At 38.2% G+C, this 17,545-nt stretch overlaps 1 protein-coding gene across 1 annotated transcript; it reads left to right on the forward strand.

The window, feature by feature from the left end:
- Positions 1 to 324: 324 nt before the first annotated feature.
- Positions 325 to 12,169, forward strand: LOC139115213 (aquaporin-2-like). The gene is made up of 3 exons (XM_070677164.1): positions 325 to 842; positions 8,943 to 9,147; positions 9,841 to 12,169. The coding sequence occupies exons 1-3, from the start codon at positions 472 to 474 to the stop codon at positions 10,207 to 10,209; spliced, it is 945 nt and encodes a 314-aa protein (XP_070533265.1). The 5' UTR covers positions 325 to 471; the 3' UTR covers positions 10,210 to 12,169.
- Positions 12,170 to 17,545: the final 5,376 nt, after the last annotated feature.

The following is a 17,545-nucleotide window of genomic DNA, read 5'->3' on the forward strand; positions in this document are numbered from 1 at the left end:
CGACGAATGAATAGGGTCTAGGCTACCGTTTCAGCCTTGCTGATCGGCCTTCGTATCCCCGGTCGCTCATCCGTAACGGAAAATTAAGTCGTTACCAGTTAAGTTTAGTCCCGCCACACGGATACAACTTAACTAAGAGACAGACCGGCATCGTTAAAATAATCATTGTGAATTAAATGATGCTATTGCCAATGTCCATAATTTCGTCCAACTCGTTATTTTGAGATAATAAATAGTCCTCCAATCTTGTACGGATGAAAAGATGATTCTGGTAATTATCCGTCATCTTGGGTTGTTTTCGAAATGGGCAGTATGACGACAACCGCCTCGTTACCAAGGACACGGCCGTGCAAATATAGACTACAGACCACCGGGTCATGTCCAACAAGTTCACTTTCCTACAGTCATCACCAGCGTTGACGTAAGGGAGCCTGCGCGTTACAGCGCGCTTTGTACGTGACCAAATCGGACATGGCGACTGATAAGGACACCGAGACGTCGTCAACTTGTGCTAAATTTTGTGATATTAGCTGCTGCAGGTGTCTCTCGTTCTGGCAAGCTGTGGCTGCTGAACTTGTTGCAACCTTCCTGTTTCTTTTTTTCATGCTTTCGTCGACGATTTCGTGGGATGAGAAGACGCCGACGGTGGTTCAGATTGCGCTGTCTGCAGGCCTTGCTATCGCCACCATGGTACAGTGTTTCGGTGATGTCAGCGGAGGCCACATCAACCCGGCCGTCACTGTAGCGATGTTGTTCACAGGTAAAATCGGAATCCTCAAGGCTGTGTTCTACGTAATTGCTCAGTGTGTAGGTGCAATTGCTGGTGCGGCTCTTATACACGGGTGAGTTTACAGAGTGCTGCTACATACCTATTTGTCTTTTTCCTTCAGCCTCATCAACCCAGCAACAATTGACGAAATGACTGAGGTGGCGTCATTCCATAATCTGATGACCATGAAGTTCAGATCTGGTGTTGTTCTCCGGATAAATTGACAGACGGTAACGGACAAATGTTATTGATAAAAATTTGTCGACACGCATTGGCAGATGTACAGTCTTGCATCATGTGGACGGTGTAAATTGTTAGTTATAAATGAGTAGCGAGATCAGCTATTATAGGTTTATAGATAGATGGAGGAATACTAGCTGTGGGTCCATAGCTGTGGTGTTTTCAAACGGGATTCTTTTCCTTTACGGTCTGAGTTTGACTTTTACGACTTTTAACGCCTCCACCACACACCACAGCTATGGGCCCACAGCTAGAGGAATACATCATACACATACATACATACATACATACATACATACATACATACATACATGCATACATGCATGCATGCATGCATGCATGCATGCATGCATGCATACATACATACATACATACATACATACATACATACATACATACATACGTACATACATACATACATACATACATACATACATACATACATACATACATACATACATAGGTAAGTAGGTAGGTAAACGTTGCTGAATTCCTAACAAAAATGTTCCCGGTGTTTCCGATAACCCAAATTACTTAAATCCTCACGGTGTTAGCTTCTTTTTGCTTTCTCAAAATCACTCATCAATTTACAAAATTGTTGTTTTTTTTAAATAAAAATAAAAAACAAAAAAAAGTTTAAGGCCGACCTACCCTACCTTAGAAAGGCATCTCAACGGAAACACACTTGTTTATTCGTCCTATTTAGCCTAAGCGGAGTTTACTAAAGTTGATAAACTCGATGTGGGGAGCTACTTACCCTTCACATCCCCACAATCCTAAAAGTGCAGAGAAAATATCTTGCGGTCAGAGTAAACTTTAGTGGTCAGGAGAAAGCACAAGAATAAATAGAATTGCACTATAAGAAAGTTTCGTCAAAAACGAGAAACACAGTGTTTTTCTAGAGTGAAGTCCGCAGTTATCATATGTAGAATATGAATATCAATTATGAAAACGTTAGCGTCGTGATAAGCATGATAAGCCAGCATATATGAAAACGTAAGTAATTCTTGACACAAATACGTGACTTGGTGAAAATGTTAAAGACTGTCGCTCCGTGTGGCAGAACGTAAACATTTTCGAGTCAAAGGATGTGCCACCGAATGACATCGCTCACATTTATGTCTTTTAATAACATAAATTATTGAATCTAGACGCCGTGCAAGAATATTCAGTGGCGATTTTCTGGCGTATCCTTGCAAACACGAACAAATTTTGAAGAAATCAAAACGAAAAATTGTCCTCAACGTCACGGAAAATTCCAACTATGTTCGATGAATTATGTTCGGTCTATGCAGCATTTTGCACCTGGTCTCTGAGGGCAAAACAATCCAATGGTTCGATCTACATAGTTTGGTAGTCGTTAAGCCGTGCCTGTAGAATCAAAATGGACGTAAGCTGATCGAACGATCAATCAATCAAACGGAATTTCTACAGCCATGTTGAAAACAAAGAATGGGTGTACAGAATGAGCGTCACTTGGATCGTAAAATGCTTTTCGCTTTCCCCGTAAAAGTTTGAGATCAATGGCCCGCATCAGGCGCCATGGCCTTGTTGAGGTCCATTATTCCATTTGCAATCTGTAAGCCGATGTATTGCACCAATATCTAACATCACTGGAGCCTACAAGACAGTCGAGCTACCATTGCATGGCCGGGTGTAATTATAAAACGCATAAATTGTTATATAGAATCCCTGTTGTGATCTTTTCAAACTACAAGTATCGGATCCTCACAATACATTTGATATAATGGCAATTGTGACTAACAGTACATTCTTCAGTCATCTTAATACATTCGACGTGCATTTTTGTTCCGAGGACGTAAACTCTGCTGAAAAGTCCAATTTTGCTTCAGCTTGGCGCCCATCGTATAAGCGCCTTGAAAGTGAACCTGAAAGAATTCAACTTTTGCTATTGTCGTATGAACTTTCCCCGCCCTGTCTGGAAATAAAAATAAAAATCAGGGCTTACCATACAATATATAGTACTAGAGAAACAACTTACCGCTGTTAACGATACTTAAAATTCAAAATGGCCTCAATCCATCCCTGTTTTAAATCTATGAGCAAAAATTACATTTTCCATTTCCAGTAAAATCTTTATTCATTCCATGAGCTTCGAGACGAGCCCCCAAAAGTGGCAGACCAAAAAATGCATTGCAAAAGTTTGAAAATCCGAATATCTGTCGTCGAAGCTGACGAAGCAAAACTCGTTCTTCTCCTGGAAGCATGTTACAACACCCACTGTAAATGCACTGTTATTGTTTAATAGTCTACAATCATCATGAGTTACAGCGACTGGTCCGTTTTTAGAATTTGCGATAAAGAGAACACTAGGGGACCCCACCGACTAGATTGACGTAAAATAATGGGGCAAAATAAACCAACCCTGTAACCTAAAATTTGAAGGGAAGGAAAAATGAAAATCTAGATATTAGCCAGGAAAGACAGTAGACGGTTTAGGAAGCAGGTGTTTTTGAGATACATTAAATACATTAAATTCGTGAATTCACCGTGATAATATTCAAGGTTAGGCCTATTTGTAATAGATAAGAATAGAAGCTTGCATTTCAGTTCAAGTTCCAATAGTTGTAAACTTTGTTTATTTTTCTTATTTTTTGATCCAGAAAATAAGTGCAGATACTTTCCCTTTCCAAAGACACTTTTTAACCCCACAAGAAAAACAGAATGTTTGTGCAATATTAAATTTACCGTTAACAAATGAATTCTCAAATGAATTCTCTTCCGTCTAAACTCTGGTCTTCAGCTGTAATATAGGATATTGTCATACCGACTGTGTTGACAGTAAAACAAGAAATTGTACTTTACAACGAGAACTACAACAATGAATTTTACGTCCAGTCAACGCCCATTGGCAATTTACAACTTCAACGAGACAACACAAGGATTTTAGCATGACGAGAGAGCTTCGCTTTGTTCACACGACATATGACCTTCTATGAGTATATTCGTCATGATATTGTTTTTTCTGTGGCATTTCATTTACCAATCACGATCACATCAACTCTTGGCAAGCTTACTATTATTTACACATCCGTACCACAAGGGCAGGAGACCGTCTTGACATACAGAACTGGCCTTGCTTCTCTCAGAACGATCAAGCGTTTGGTCTTGGACCGGCGAGATAAGTGTATGTGAAAGAGTTTCATCGACGATCTCATTCAAACATAGTCGTATGGGACCCATACGAACAATGTAAACACTGTATCCAAGGTACGATGGTGATTGATGAAAATGAAAACATGTTTGCCACAATCTACATCGTATAATTTAAATGTTTCAGCTATGATGATGGGGTGCATTCAGATATCGTGCACGAAATACATTCTTTGTAAACAAGAAACTCGTACAGGCGCAGTTCCGACGACCGTTTCCCTTTAAGGTCTTTTGGAGTGTCTATGATTCAAAGGAGATGTGATTCTTCCTCTATACACTTCGACTGTCGTAAAGAGCAGAAATCATGATAGTAAAGGCTTTATGAATCTCATTTTCAATACGGTGACCTCATGTTGAGATACTAAATACACTTAATCGTCTCGTCGTCCCTTCATAGTTGGACCCGTGTAGACGGAGTTGATACAGTAAACAAATTACATGTATTGCCGCGAAATAGTTGCCCTGAAAAGGGGTTTGTAATTACGTAATCATCACATCGTGAACGATACTCTCCTGGCTTGCTGTTCACCTGCCTAAGGGGAGCGGAGAAGGTCAACATATTTTGGTTGTCTGCATTCACCCAGTGCGAAAACATCAGCACACTCTGAAGATTGAGACAGGTCGTTGGAACAATATTCCTAGACCAGATAGACTATGTGAGTTGTGTAGTTTGCGGGCGGTTGAAGAGGAGTACAGTGTCCAACGTATAATGACTTGAGAGTTAAATACATTTCTTCCTATTTTTTAACCCTCTTGTATGTACAAATTCAAGATACTTCTTTCATCTCAAAATACTGCCAAATTGAGGAAACTGGGTAAATGCATTTTTCTTACAACAAAACGAACAAGAGAATTTACCATTGATGCGTAACTTAAGCATAGAGTTGTTTTTGCAAACGCTTACTTACTTTACTTGTTTTTCCCTTTTTTGTGAATGCAATTATTGCACTGACTAGCGATCTGTAATCAAATCTACTGTTACTGTTTGTACATATTGGCCGGCCAGAGTACTGAATAAACTGAATTGTAATGGAATTTCAAAAGCGATTTTTTTCAAGTTGATTGAGGGCTGTGAGTCTATTTCCAGAAGTGCGATGGCAGGATTCTTCCAAAGCTGCCTTGGTTATAACTCGTATGGTATATGGTGTCCAATCCATGCCAAAATTACTACTTTGATTTTACAACACAACATGCTATTTCACAACTCAACATGCTATTTGACAACACATCATGCACTTCCAAATCCTATTTTACAACTCAACATGCTCTTCCCAATTTCATTTGACAACACATCATGGACTTCAAATCCTATTTTACAACTCAACATCCCATTCTAAAGCTAGCTCTGCGGAGCAGGGCAGTGTTACTGCGCTACTGGCTATCGAACAAGATTCAAAATGGCGGACGCGAAATGGTCCCCTCGCACAGAGAGAGAAATGCGAACTTTGCACAAGTCTAAAAACGCATGTTAGCATATTGTGTATCTAAACAAAATGAGCGTGCTCGAAAACTAGGATCGATCACGATTATAAATTAAAAATTGGCTGTTTTTGGAAAAGAAACTGCGCGCTGCAATCAGCAGTTTTGTCTATTGTGCACCGTGCGTGGGAGGCTTATCGTGAAAGACCGAGATTTACTATATGGCGCATCTGATACGGATATGGTCCCATCGCATAGAGAGATGACAGTGGGCTTTGTCTAAGTTCAAAAGCACAGCTTAGCTCATCGTGCATCTAGACAAGTTGAGCGTGCTCAAAATAGGAGATCGATCACGATTTTGGGTGAAAAAAAACGAGTTTTCGGTGGAGAAACTGCGCGTTGCAACCAGTGGTTGGTTTTGCCTATGGCGGTCAGCAGGGCTGTGGTGGGAGGCCTTTAGCCGGCAAGGGGTGGACAATTGGGGAGTGGAAAATTTTGAAAAAAAAATTCCCACAAATTTCAATAAAAATAATCAGCCAAAGAAACTTGAGAAAAACAGATGACGCACTTAGGTAAAAGGAAAAAAAATCCGTCAAAAGTTACTTTCTGAAACATTTTTATTTTAGTCTGCATCAGATAGGCCTATACTATGATTCTTTGGCCAAGAGGGGGGGGGGAGATCTGAAGGGTATAATCGTGGCCAGTAAATGAAGTAACTTTTTTATTTATAACTTTTTGTTCTGTTTTCATATTTTTTCTTTCACTGAAGTTTGGCATCGTAAAGTAATTCGAGATATAAGATAATGTAAAAATCATATCTGTGATATCGATTGTTAACAACTGTATTGTGGGTCTTTACACTATGATTAATTAACAAGAATTCAACAATTCAGGCAGCTTGCATCGGTACATAAAATGGGAAATATTCACCAACCATATGACAAACAATCACTTTCTTTGTATTTCACTATTCACTATTCACTTTATTTTACAATTAAACATTACAAATCCGTATTTTTCTTTTCAAAATTTCATTTGTACACTTGTCTTGACGGTTGAATACCGTGCGTGTGAAATGCAATAGTGCAGAAGAATACGGATAGCGACATTACAGCGACCTCTATCGGTTGTTATCCACACAGTCTTTCTCGCGAAGTCCGTTCCAACAGAGCTTTGACCCTTGTCTGGCCCCATATTCGTATTTTACATCTCCGCTTGCTGAGGCTTAGTTGTCAGTTGTCATGGCTGTAATGTCGCTATCCGTATTCTTCTGCACTATTGCATTTCACACGCACGGTATTCAACCGTCAAGACAAGTGTACAAATGAAATTTTGAAAGAAAAATACGGATTTGTAATGTTTAATTGTAAAATAAAGTTTAGAACATTACAATGGAAATCAGTTTCGTTGAATAGTGAAATACAAAGAAAGTGATTGTTTGTCATATGGTTGGTGAATATTCCCATTTTATGTACCGATGCAAGCTGCCTGAATTGTTGAATTCTTGTTAATTAATCATAGTGTAAAGACCCACAATACAGTTGTTAACAATCGATATCACAGATATGATTTTTACATTATCTTATATCTCGAATTACTTTACGATGCCAAACTTCAGTGAAAGAAAAAATATGATAAACAGAACAAAAAGTTATAAAATAAAAAAGTTACTTCATTTACTGGCCACGATCATACCTTTCAGATCTTCCCCCCCCCCCTTCTTGGCCAAAGAATCATAGTATATCTGATGCAGACTAAAATAAAAATGTTTCAGAAAGTAACTTTTGACGGATTTTTTTTCCTTTTACCTAAGTGCGTCATCTGTTTTTCTCAAGTTTCTTTGGCTGATTATTTTTATTGAAATTTGTGGGGAATTTTTTTTTCGAAAATTTTCCACTCCCCAATGGTCCACCCCTTGCCGGCTAAAGGCCTCCCACCACAGCCCTGCTGACCGCCATAGGCAAAACCAACCACTGGTTGCAACGTGCAGTTTCTCCACCGAAAACAATCGGTTTTTTTCACCCAAAATCGTGATCGATCTCCTATTTTGAGCACGCTCAACTTGTCTAGATGCACGATGAGCTAAGCTGTGCTTTTGAACTTAGACAAAGCCTATTTTCATCTCTCTATGCGATGGGACCATATCCGTATCAGATGCGCCATATAGTAAATCTCGGTCTTTCACGATAAGCCTCCCACGCACGGTGCACAATAGACAAAACTGCTGATTGCAGCGCGCAGTTTCTTTTCCAAAAACAGCCAATTTTAATTTATAATCGTGATCGATCCTAGTTTTCGAGCACGCTCATTTTGTTTAGATACACAATATGCTAACATGCGTTTTTAGACTTGTGCAAAGTTCGCATTTCTCTCTCTGTGCGAGGGGACCATTTCGCGTCCGCCATTTTGAATCTTGTTCGATAGCCAGTAACACTGCCCTGCTCCGCAGAGCTAGCTTTAGAATGGGATGTTGAGTTGTAAAATAGGATTTGGAAGTCCATGATGTGTTGTCAAATGAAATTGGGAAGAGCATGTTGAGTTGTAAAATAGGATTTGGAAGTGCATGATGTGTTGTCAAATAGCATGTTGAGTTGTGAAATAGCATGTTGAATTGTCAAATGAAATTGGGAAGAGCATGTTGAGTTGTAAAATAGGATTTGGAAGTGCATGATGTGTTGTCAAATGAAATTGGGAAGAGCATGTTGAGTTGTAAAATAGGATTTGGAAGTCCATGATGTGTTGTCAAATGAAATTGGGAAGAGCATGTTGAGTTGTAAAATAGGATTTGGAAGTCCATGATGTGTTGTCAAATAGCATGTTGAGTTGTGAAATAGCATGTTGAATTGTCAAATGAAATTGGGAAGAGCATGTTGAGTTGTAAAATAGGATTTGGAAGTGCATGATGTGTTGTCAAATGAAATTGGGAAGAGCATGTTGAGTTGTAAAATAGGATTTGGAAGTGCATGATGTGTTGTCAAATAGCATGTTGAGTTGTGAAATAGCATGTTTGTGTTGTAAAATCAAAGTAGTAATTTTGGCATGGATTGGACACCAATATATGGTAAGCCTAGAATAGTACAGAATAAGTATATCACCAGTCTCCCCTCGAGTCCCTGCTGTGAAAGATCAGACTTGATAGAGTATTATATATAAATAAACCACACTTCTGATACTTGTTATGCATTTTTGTGGTATCTATTTCAATCCGAATTCAGTCGAAAAATTGTGGCTCAAGTAAATGTAAGCTTATACCTCAAATTTTAGACCAAGCCCTCCCGATCCTGTTTTATTGTCGTGTATTGCAACTTAATCTTCCGACTTTCCTCCCTTTGCACCGCAGAGTGACACCAGAGGGCGTACGTGGTACAATGGGAGCAAACATCCTGAATCCGGACATCACACAGGTGCAGGCCTTCGGTGTCGAGTTCGTTCTGACTTTCGTCTTGGTGTTCACCGTCTTCGCCACGGTTGACGAGAAGAACGCCATCAGCGGCAGCAAACCGCTAGCAATCGGAATTGCTGTGGTGATAGCTCATCTGGTCGGGGTAAGTACAGAAACGTTTGGAAAGCAGCTACAGATCCGAATGTTTAGACAAAGTCTCAGCTTTCCAGCTGTTTCAATGGATCTATTTACAGTTTTGTTGATTTTAAACTTATTCTACTTTTCTTAACGTGGCATATTTTGAGTTCGTTTGGTGTGTAAGAGTTTCTTAGAATCCCTACATGCAATGTTTGTCTTCAATAAGATTTTTAGTCTCATAGTTTGAGTTTTCAGTTTTTATCGTTTCAGACGGTAGAGTTTATTCTTTGCATTGATGTCTCAAATATACCAGTCATAAAATGGGTGCTGAGTATTTGATCGCGGCATTTTGCATCGTCATCACGTGACACTTTTACTCCAAATGTTGAATTTATGTGTGCAAGGTGTTCAGTTTGTATCATATGTGTGTCTGTGTTTATGTGAGTGTGTGTGCATTATCTCACAAAGGCAGATCGATTGGCCACGGAAAATGTCTAACGACGTTAAAATACAGTTGCAGGTTAAAAATGTATGTTACGTAGACGAAACGGTAGGTATCCCGTCGTAGTCCCTTTGCGCTCTTGTTGTAAAGGCAGATTTATATCCTTCTTAAGGAACTTGAATTCGATTATCAACAGTCATATTGCACATCAAACACAAATATTAAGCTGGTTCAAATTATCAGTGAATGAACTTTACGTTTCTATATTTTCTTCAGATCGGCTACACTAGCGTCAGTATAAACCCGGCGAGAACACTCGGACCCGCTGTCATAACACAAATCTTTGATGACCACTGGGTGTTCTGGGCGGGACCTTTGGGTGGCGGCGTCGCTGCTGGTTGGTTGTACGTCTTATCGTTTGGTAGGCGCGTTCCTAAGAAGAGTAACCGACAGAGAGATGGTCGCAATGATCGGAGAGGTCAATACGAGGTCAATGATGACAGCCTGCCTTCAAAGATCATCGATAAGAACAGAGTGTCCCACGACCGAGTCCCGGACAACGATAATGTGGCCTTCAGTTTCGACGACGAGTGCACAGGGAGGGCCAACACTATAAACGTCATATCAGAAACTACGGGATTTTAGGGCAAATAAAAAATAAGTTTATTACGTGTGTTCCTGGTAACATGCCTCCTCCGAAAATTTGGGTCGGTAGGTAGGAGGAAATTCTTTGAGTTGTTTATATATTCTTTTTTGATGAGACCCATCATCAAAGTATGGTATATTTTAAAGAATCTACTCTTATTTGGACATTGCGAAAAGAATATCTAGGGTCGGCTGGTTTCTCAACGGCCGGTCGGATTACCGGAAACACGTATATTTTTTTCATCTGGCCTCTGTGCTACACCCGTTTCACCGCTAAGTAACTGCAGGCAGGATTCTGTCGTGGCTCATTCGATAGCAGCTAGTAATGTTGACCAATCGGAAGTAAGTTCCTAAGATTTACTGATACATATGGTAGATACCTCTTCATTTGACTACCTTCGACCTGGACATGGTACTTTCACTTTTACATAAACAAAATAATGGTATATACACTCAGTTTTCTTCGTCATCTTTCTTGTTTGCGGGTTTTATTTATTTAAACCATATACCATTGAAGGAATAGGTGTTTTGAATTGCGACTTTCATGTTTGCAAACGATATCTTTCATGCACAATATAGAGATGCATCACATCAACAGCGCACGATTTCAATTTCAATTTTACGGAGGTTGTCGGTACTACGCATGTGCGACTGTCTTGTCTATAAACAATATATTTCATGCACTATATATAGATGCATCATGAAACATATCCTAACCTCATCAATCGCCAAAGTACCTTGGATACAGTGTTTACTTCGGCCGTAGAGGTCCCGAGCGATCTTTGAGCGCAGTTCCGACGACTGCCTCTCTTTAATGACAAACATGTTTTAACATTCATCAGTCATCAGTCATAAGTCGCAAACCGAACGTACCTTGGGTATACAGTATTTACATAGGTCGTATGGATATAGTACGATCTTCGAGCGCACTTCCGAGGATGGTTTTGATGTTATGTGTGTAAGTGCTTGTTCTGAATTTATTAAATTTACATGCATTACTGTACTCTGGACTGGCAAGCAGACGACAAAAATGACGTCGAACTTTATTGTCTGTAGCTTTTGATGTATTTCAGTATGTCTGTTGTATCTGTAAAGAAATCTTTAATTGAATCATATACCAGAATATCATTAATCGTTAAAATGTGAGCAAAAATGCGCCACTGTCATGGGTCCGCATGACCACGATGCGCCTCCACGCTGAAAGTCCGTATGTATGCACTTCTTTCGTTCGAAGTATACCGTACTGTTTTTGTCTCTAACTTTAACTTTTTAGCATTGCAAGCTATTTTAGTGATGCAATATGTGATATTCGCCACGCACGGACTTGCAGGTGTGGAAACAATACGTGAATTGAAATTCCTACTGCTATCGGAATAGCGCCCTCATGACTGCACGAACTGGCAGTACATGAAACTACAAAATACCTTTTTAAAGCAATACTTTTCGCAGCAGTATCAGTAGATGAATACCCAAGGGTCATTTTATCATGATAATTTGTATAGCACTCAGTTAGCATGTATAGGTCAAAGTTTTATAATGAAACTAAATAGTATTCAGACTTACAATGTCCAAGATGTGTAGCAACTATTAAAATACACTGTAAAGTTAAGTGTTAAAGGATAGAACACCAATTAAACGCCTTTTTGTAACACTTTTTGAACGCGTCTAGACGTTCAGAAATTTAACACTACGTGTTCAACCAACGTTCAATTTTTGAACACACGTGTGCAGATTTTGAACGCTACGTGTTCATCAGACATTGTATTGAACACCATGGTGTTCCATATCTGAACACACGTTGCACATGAAATGTGTTCAAAAATTTGAACGCATTTACGCGTTCAAAGGGCTGTAACACTTTTTGAACGCATGGACGCCGTTCAACGATAAGTGTGTTAAAGGCTAGAACACATGATGCGCGCTTGTTGAACACCTTTAATTTTGGGCGTTCAGGGGGTGTTCAAGCCTGGAAATAACATTACAGACGATTTATATCCAGTGAAATTATTTTATTCTAAAAATACACGAAACATTTCTAGAGTAAAATACAATAATTTACTGTAAAATGGGCAAACAAACATTGCAACTTTGTATGTAAAGTTTGTCAGAGGAAAAAACCAACAGTGTTAACACCTTCCTATCAAAAAAATAAGCAATAAAAATCACCATATTGTGGATTACGTTTTATGTTCATACATGTTTAAAATGTACAAAAATCATCTAAAAAGCTCAAAATCTGGCATACTTATTGTGTTGAAAGGACCTATATGTATGAAATGCATACTGCATTTTTGTAAGATGGTTTCTTAAAGACATTTCCTCTTGTATAGACAATTGTAAATTTTGAAGAAAAAAGAAGTTAGTCAAGGCTTCTCTGGTTCAGATGGTATATAGTTGTACACACTAAAGTAAACACAACATGTCAAGTTGTCAAAGTGTCACAGTAAGACACAACATGCAGAAAGTGGGGAAAGTGGGTCCTTGGCAGAGTAAAACCTATTTCCTTGTCCAACAAAGTCCTTCATAAACAAAAAGGTTTGTTTTTTGTAATATCTTTCAATAAACCCTGAAATAAATGGGTGACATTTCAAAAATATACTTCTCGGGAATTTAAAAGATATTCGTAAAGACCTTTCAAATTCTGGTGTACCCTGCTATTAATTTTTATACAATTTTTTTTTACCACAAATTGTAAAAATCACCCTTAAAATGAAACAAATGTACATTTCATCATAACTTGAATATATCACATTCTGGTAATCCCTAATGTCTTAAAAATGTCTGATATGTCTTTAAGGTCCTAAAAATACAAAGTTGCAAATTTCTGCATAATTTGAACAATCTGAAAAAGACTATCAGTAGAGATCTATGTCCTAAATATCAAAGCTGTTCGATTAGCAGTTTTGAAAAAGATTTTTTAAAGATTTTTTGACCAAAAATGACAAAAATTGCCGTGAAAATTTGAATATTTCATCACAACTAGCACAAATTTGACTAAGGTCATTTTTAGGGACATGTTTACCAAATATTGAAGACGTCAGTAAAAAAGAAGAAGATTTTTCCCAAAAAATAGCAAAATTAGCCTCACAAATATAAATTTGCAGATTTCATCATAATTTGAACATATGTGATTAGGGTAATCCCTTGGGATCTGTAATCCAAATATTGAAGAATTCGTACAGGCTGTTTTGAAGAAAAACCTTTGGATGTACAAATTTGAGGACGATGCTACACATCCACCTATTTAGCTGACAGGAAAGCTAAAACCCAGTTGCTAACTACAAGAGACATGTTGAGCTACAATACAAAATAATCTACGGTTTGGTAGCAGGCTATGATCAACTAAATGTTACAAGGGCATAAGCTTTCAAAGACGTGAAGTCTCCTTCATCAGTTGCAAGGGGGGATGAAAAATTGAAGCAGAAAGTGACAGAAAATTCAGAGTGAAAATTACAGAAAAATCAGTAATTCAAAGTGGACATTTTTACTCAGAATGGTCTGTCGCTTTCAGCTTTAATTTAAATAAGGGAGACTACACGTCTGTGAAAGCTTATTCTCCGGCAACATTTAGTTGATCATAGCATGCTACCAAAGCTTAGATTAATTCAAAACAAAAATACAGAAATATTATCAAAATTCAGTTACTGACCCTTGGAAGTTTAAATCTACATTAAAGATGAACTGAGTTTCTCAAGCTTGTTTCCAGACAGCTACCTGTACACTCATCTTCTTCGTTATCTGTACCACCAGCTTCTATAACAACTCTTAGATTTTCAGTTAAATCCAACTTTTTACATCCTGAAAAAAATGCAGCAATAGGTAATATGGCGAGATGAAGCGTTAAATGAAAGACAAGGGGCTGATTAGGTTAAGGAAAAGGGGACACTTTCATATACAGTGCCGCTCTTCAATACTATTAAAAGATATTTGCTGCTTCTTGTCATCAACTGATTAAAATAAAAAAGCCAAACTCTCATATGCTGAAACAATACATTGTGTACTCTAGATGTTTGTTTTTCATGCGATTGTGTCTACTAAAAGACATGTGTTAGCTGTGATTACGCAGCGGTACTATGCAAGGCGTATCGATCGCGCTCAGGTCAAGGGTTACCGCTACAGTTGTGTTGCGATGACCCTTGCATGACCCGAGTGAGATCGATCGATATGCCATGGCCAAAAGTACCACGGCGTAGTCACAGCTCGTTGTTGGTATAGCAGCCACTGAAAGAAAAAAGGTTTCTTCACGTAGTTAAGCTATTTCAAGGTACAATACAATTAATTTCAAAGGACGATAATATAGATGCTTCAAAAATCAAACACCTTTTACTATTTTGGAGAGGAAACTTACCCTTTCTGGTCTTGCTTCCACACGATCACGACTTCAGGGTGCGCTTACAAGAAAAATGTCGCAACTTCCGTTTTGATGCATCATGGGATAGGAAAAGACACCAAACTTGAACACCAAGTGTTTAGAAGTAGAACGCCTCTTGCACGCCGATGTTAAAATTAAAACGTTCATGGTGGTTTTCTGATTTTCTTTCTAATTTTTAAACTTTCAACCCGTAATAAACGTGTAAAATTATTTTGTATACTTCCTTTTTTAGAAAAAACATGCTTTCAGCAATTGTAGGCCGGAAATATTTTTCACATAGTGTGAAATTCGTTACATCAAATTCCGTGTACGATTGCCTGACAGTGAAGCAATAGTAAATTTAATATAGCGATTGTATAGTAAAAAACACAAAAGACTGTTAATTGTTTCACAGTATTGTAAAATTTCTGTGATGCTGAGTTTTGAACACTTGAAGGGATCGTTGTTAACACATAGTGTTCAGGTTTAGAACATCATTGTTAATAATATGAACACTAGTGTTAAACATATGAACACTAGCCATTCAAATTTGAACACCGACATCTACATTTTGAACACGTAAAGACGCGTCTAGCGTCCGCTATTTTTACAGTGTACATACAGATCTCATATTGATTATCATGGCATAATGTATCTCTACTTTAAAACTAACCACATCAAAAAAAAAAAAAAAAAAAAAAAAAAAATGGAAAGATGCAGTCTCTGAGGCTTTAAGTTATAGTTCGATCCAAGATACATTAGTGATGACATATGCGAGGGTTATACTGTTGTATTCGTTTTTAAAACTGATCATAACATAATAAATATATGTTGAAGTTATGTAAATACTCTGGTTGTACGGCATTGTTCCCTTTCCTGTGGTGAAAGTTGTGGCAATTTTGTTTATGGAATACACACAGGACTAAGGTTTACAGACTTGAGATACATGTATAATGTCTTTTCAATGAAATTGAAGTAGAAGATACAAAGGAAGATAAGTGTGTCATACAGATAGCGTGTCGCATCAAGGCTGTACACACCTCGACATTGAAAGGCTTCAACTTTTGCTAAAACTTCCCGTAAAATAAACTTTAAGCCATTCCATTTCGAAATCAAGAGTAATAGTCAAGGGTTACAGTGCAAAATATTGGTACTAGAGAAACAAAATACCCAATTACTGACTCTATGAATTCAAAATGACCGCCATACCTGTTTTACTCTATGGGGGAAATATTAGATTTTCACTGTTCACAGAAATTGGCTGGTGAAAATTTTATTTGCTGAATGAGTTTCAAAATGAGTCCCCACAACAGTTGTAGACCAAATAAGTATTGCAGAAGTTTTAGAGTCTCTTGGTACTAACATGTGGGCTCTCAAATCAACATCAAAATTCGACTTGCCCAGAGTGTCCAGTTATTGACATAATGACACGTTAGGGACCGTCTCAGTTTGTCGCATAAGTTCATAAACTGAAATTCCTTTGCTTACATCAAAATCCCCTCCCCTCCCATAAACGAAAGTTCAAAAGTGCGAAATGTTGATGCCTACTTGAGAGTAACAATGTAGCATTTTGCCATAGCTACTGAGTGAAGAATATGTTTCCCCTGACCATAATACATCGTCAAGTAATCAATCAAATTTGAATACTAACCGCCGTCAGTATGACACGTACGAGTTGGAAGTTGTTACAGCAAAATTTGTTCGTACGAGTTTGCAGTTTTTGTTATTTTTTACACACAATGTAACGAGAACTTGTAATCAAAAATAAAAGTGCGAAAGTGAAATTTACTAATTGAATGGAGGTCAAACCTCCTCCCCCCGTAAACGAATAAATTAGACGGTCCCTTCAATTGAAGGAACATACGTCAGCGGACCATTTAAGCTCCATAGCTGAAAGATTGCCGATCCTTCCCTATAGCGTCAATTTCATGAAAAAAACTTATCATAGGGTTGATGATGGCAATATGACGGAGGACCTGGAAGAACGTAAATTATTAGATGGCGAGGGTTGAAAGACATACATTCAAAATGAGTGATTAAATTAACATTATGGATAAGCAAGATAGAAATGACTCTTGGTCAAAATGTAAGTACTTTACTGCTAAACAAAATCATTATTAGTTTTTTGCATTGTATATAAATAATATGATGTAAAAATTTCACAAAATTTGTCCCATTCCAAACTTTGTCCAAAATTTGTCCAGTCAGAGTGGAGTTAAATATTTTTGAAATGCTGAAAGTGAGAGTAAAAAGAAGCCAGGAAATGGGTGATTTGCATAAAATGTGCATAAATTTACACGTCTTTCTCACCAAACTCAACGACTGCTTGTCATGCTAAAAAGTGAAGCCAACCAATACTTCGGTCTTGGTTAATGAATTAATGAAAATTGAATGAATCTTTGCAAAAATGTGGACAATAGTAAAATACGCCGTGTTTTGTACAACGTCACCTTAAATCCCATTAGGAGTTTACAATCACTCATTCAACATCACGATAATTCTAGATCTCGTCGTTCATATTAAATGGTATCACACGCGTTTCAAAACTAACATGTACATTTGGCATCGTATATTCACTTCTTTGATTTCTCCAATATGCATCGCAAACATTAACCCTCCCCTCCCTCAAACCCTCCTCTTTCCCAACTTGCTCTCTCTCTCTGCCCTCTCTCTCTCTCTTCTCTCTCTGCCCCCCCTCTCTCTCTCTCTCTCTCTCTCTCTCTCTCTCTCTCTCTCTCTCTCTCTCTCTCTCTCTCTCTCTCTCTCTCTCTCTCTCTCTCGTTTGAAATGAAGAAGATCATAGACCCTAGGGTCTATAAGAAGACGCACTGTACTTAAAGTGCACATTATTCTTATCACCCTTTCTTTGAATAGATATGTCGCCACCCTGTTCTCAGCTCGTTAACACCTGTAAAAGAGCAATCACAGACTTGGTCTGTTTAGCGTCGTCATTTCGCTTTCTTACAATTTACAAGATTTCTTCAT

The sequence above is a fragment of the Ptychodera flava genome, chromosome 17 (assembly GCF_041260155.1).
Source record: "Ptychodera flava strain L36383 chromosome 17, AS_Pfla_20210202, whole genome shotgun sequence".
In the NCBI taxonomy this organism is placed as follows: domain Eukaryota; kingdom Metazoa; phylum Hemichordata; class Enteropneusta; family Ptychoderidae; genus Ptychodera; species Ptychodera flava.

Coding starts and splice junctions, on each gene's coding strand:
- LOC139115213 (XM_070677164.1), top strand. CDS start 472: ATGGCGACTGATAAGGACACCGAGACGTCGTCAACTTGTGCTAAATTT. Junction 843..8,942: donor GGTGCGGCTCTTATACACGG/GTGAGTTTACAG, acceptor TTTGCACCGCAG/AGTGACACCAGAGGGCGTAC. Junction 9,148..9,840: donor TGATAGCTCATCTGGTCGGG/GTAAGTACAGAA, acceptor TATTTTCTTCAG/ATCGGCTACACTAGCGTCAG.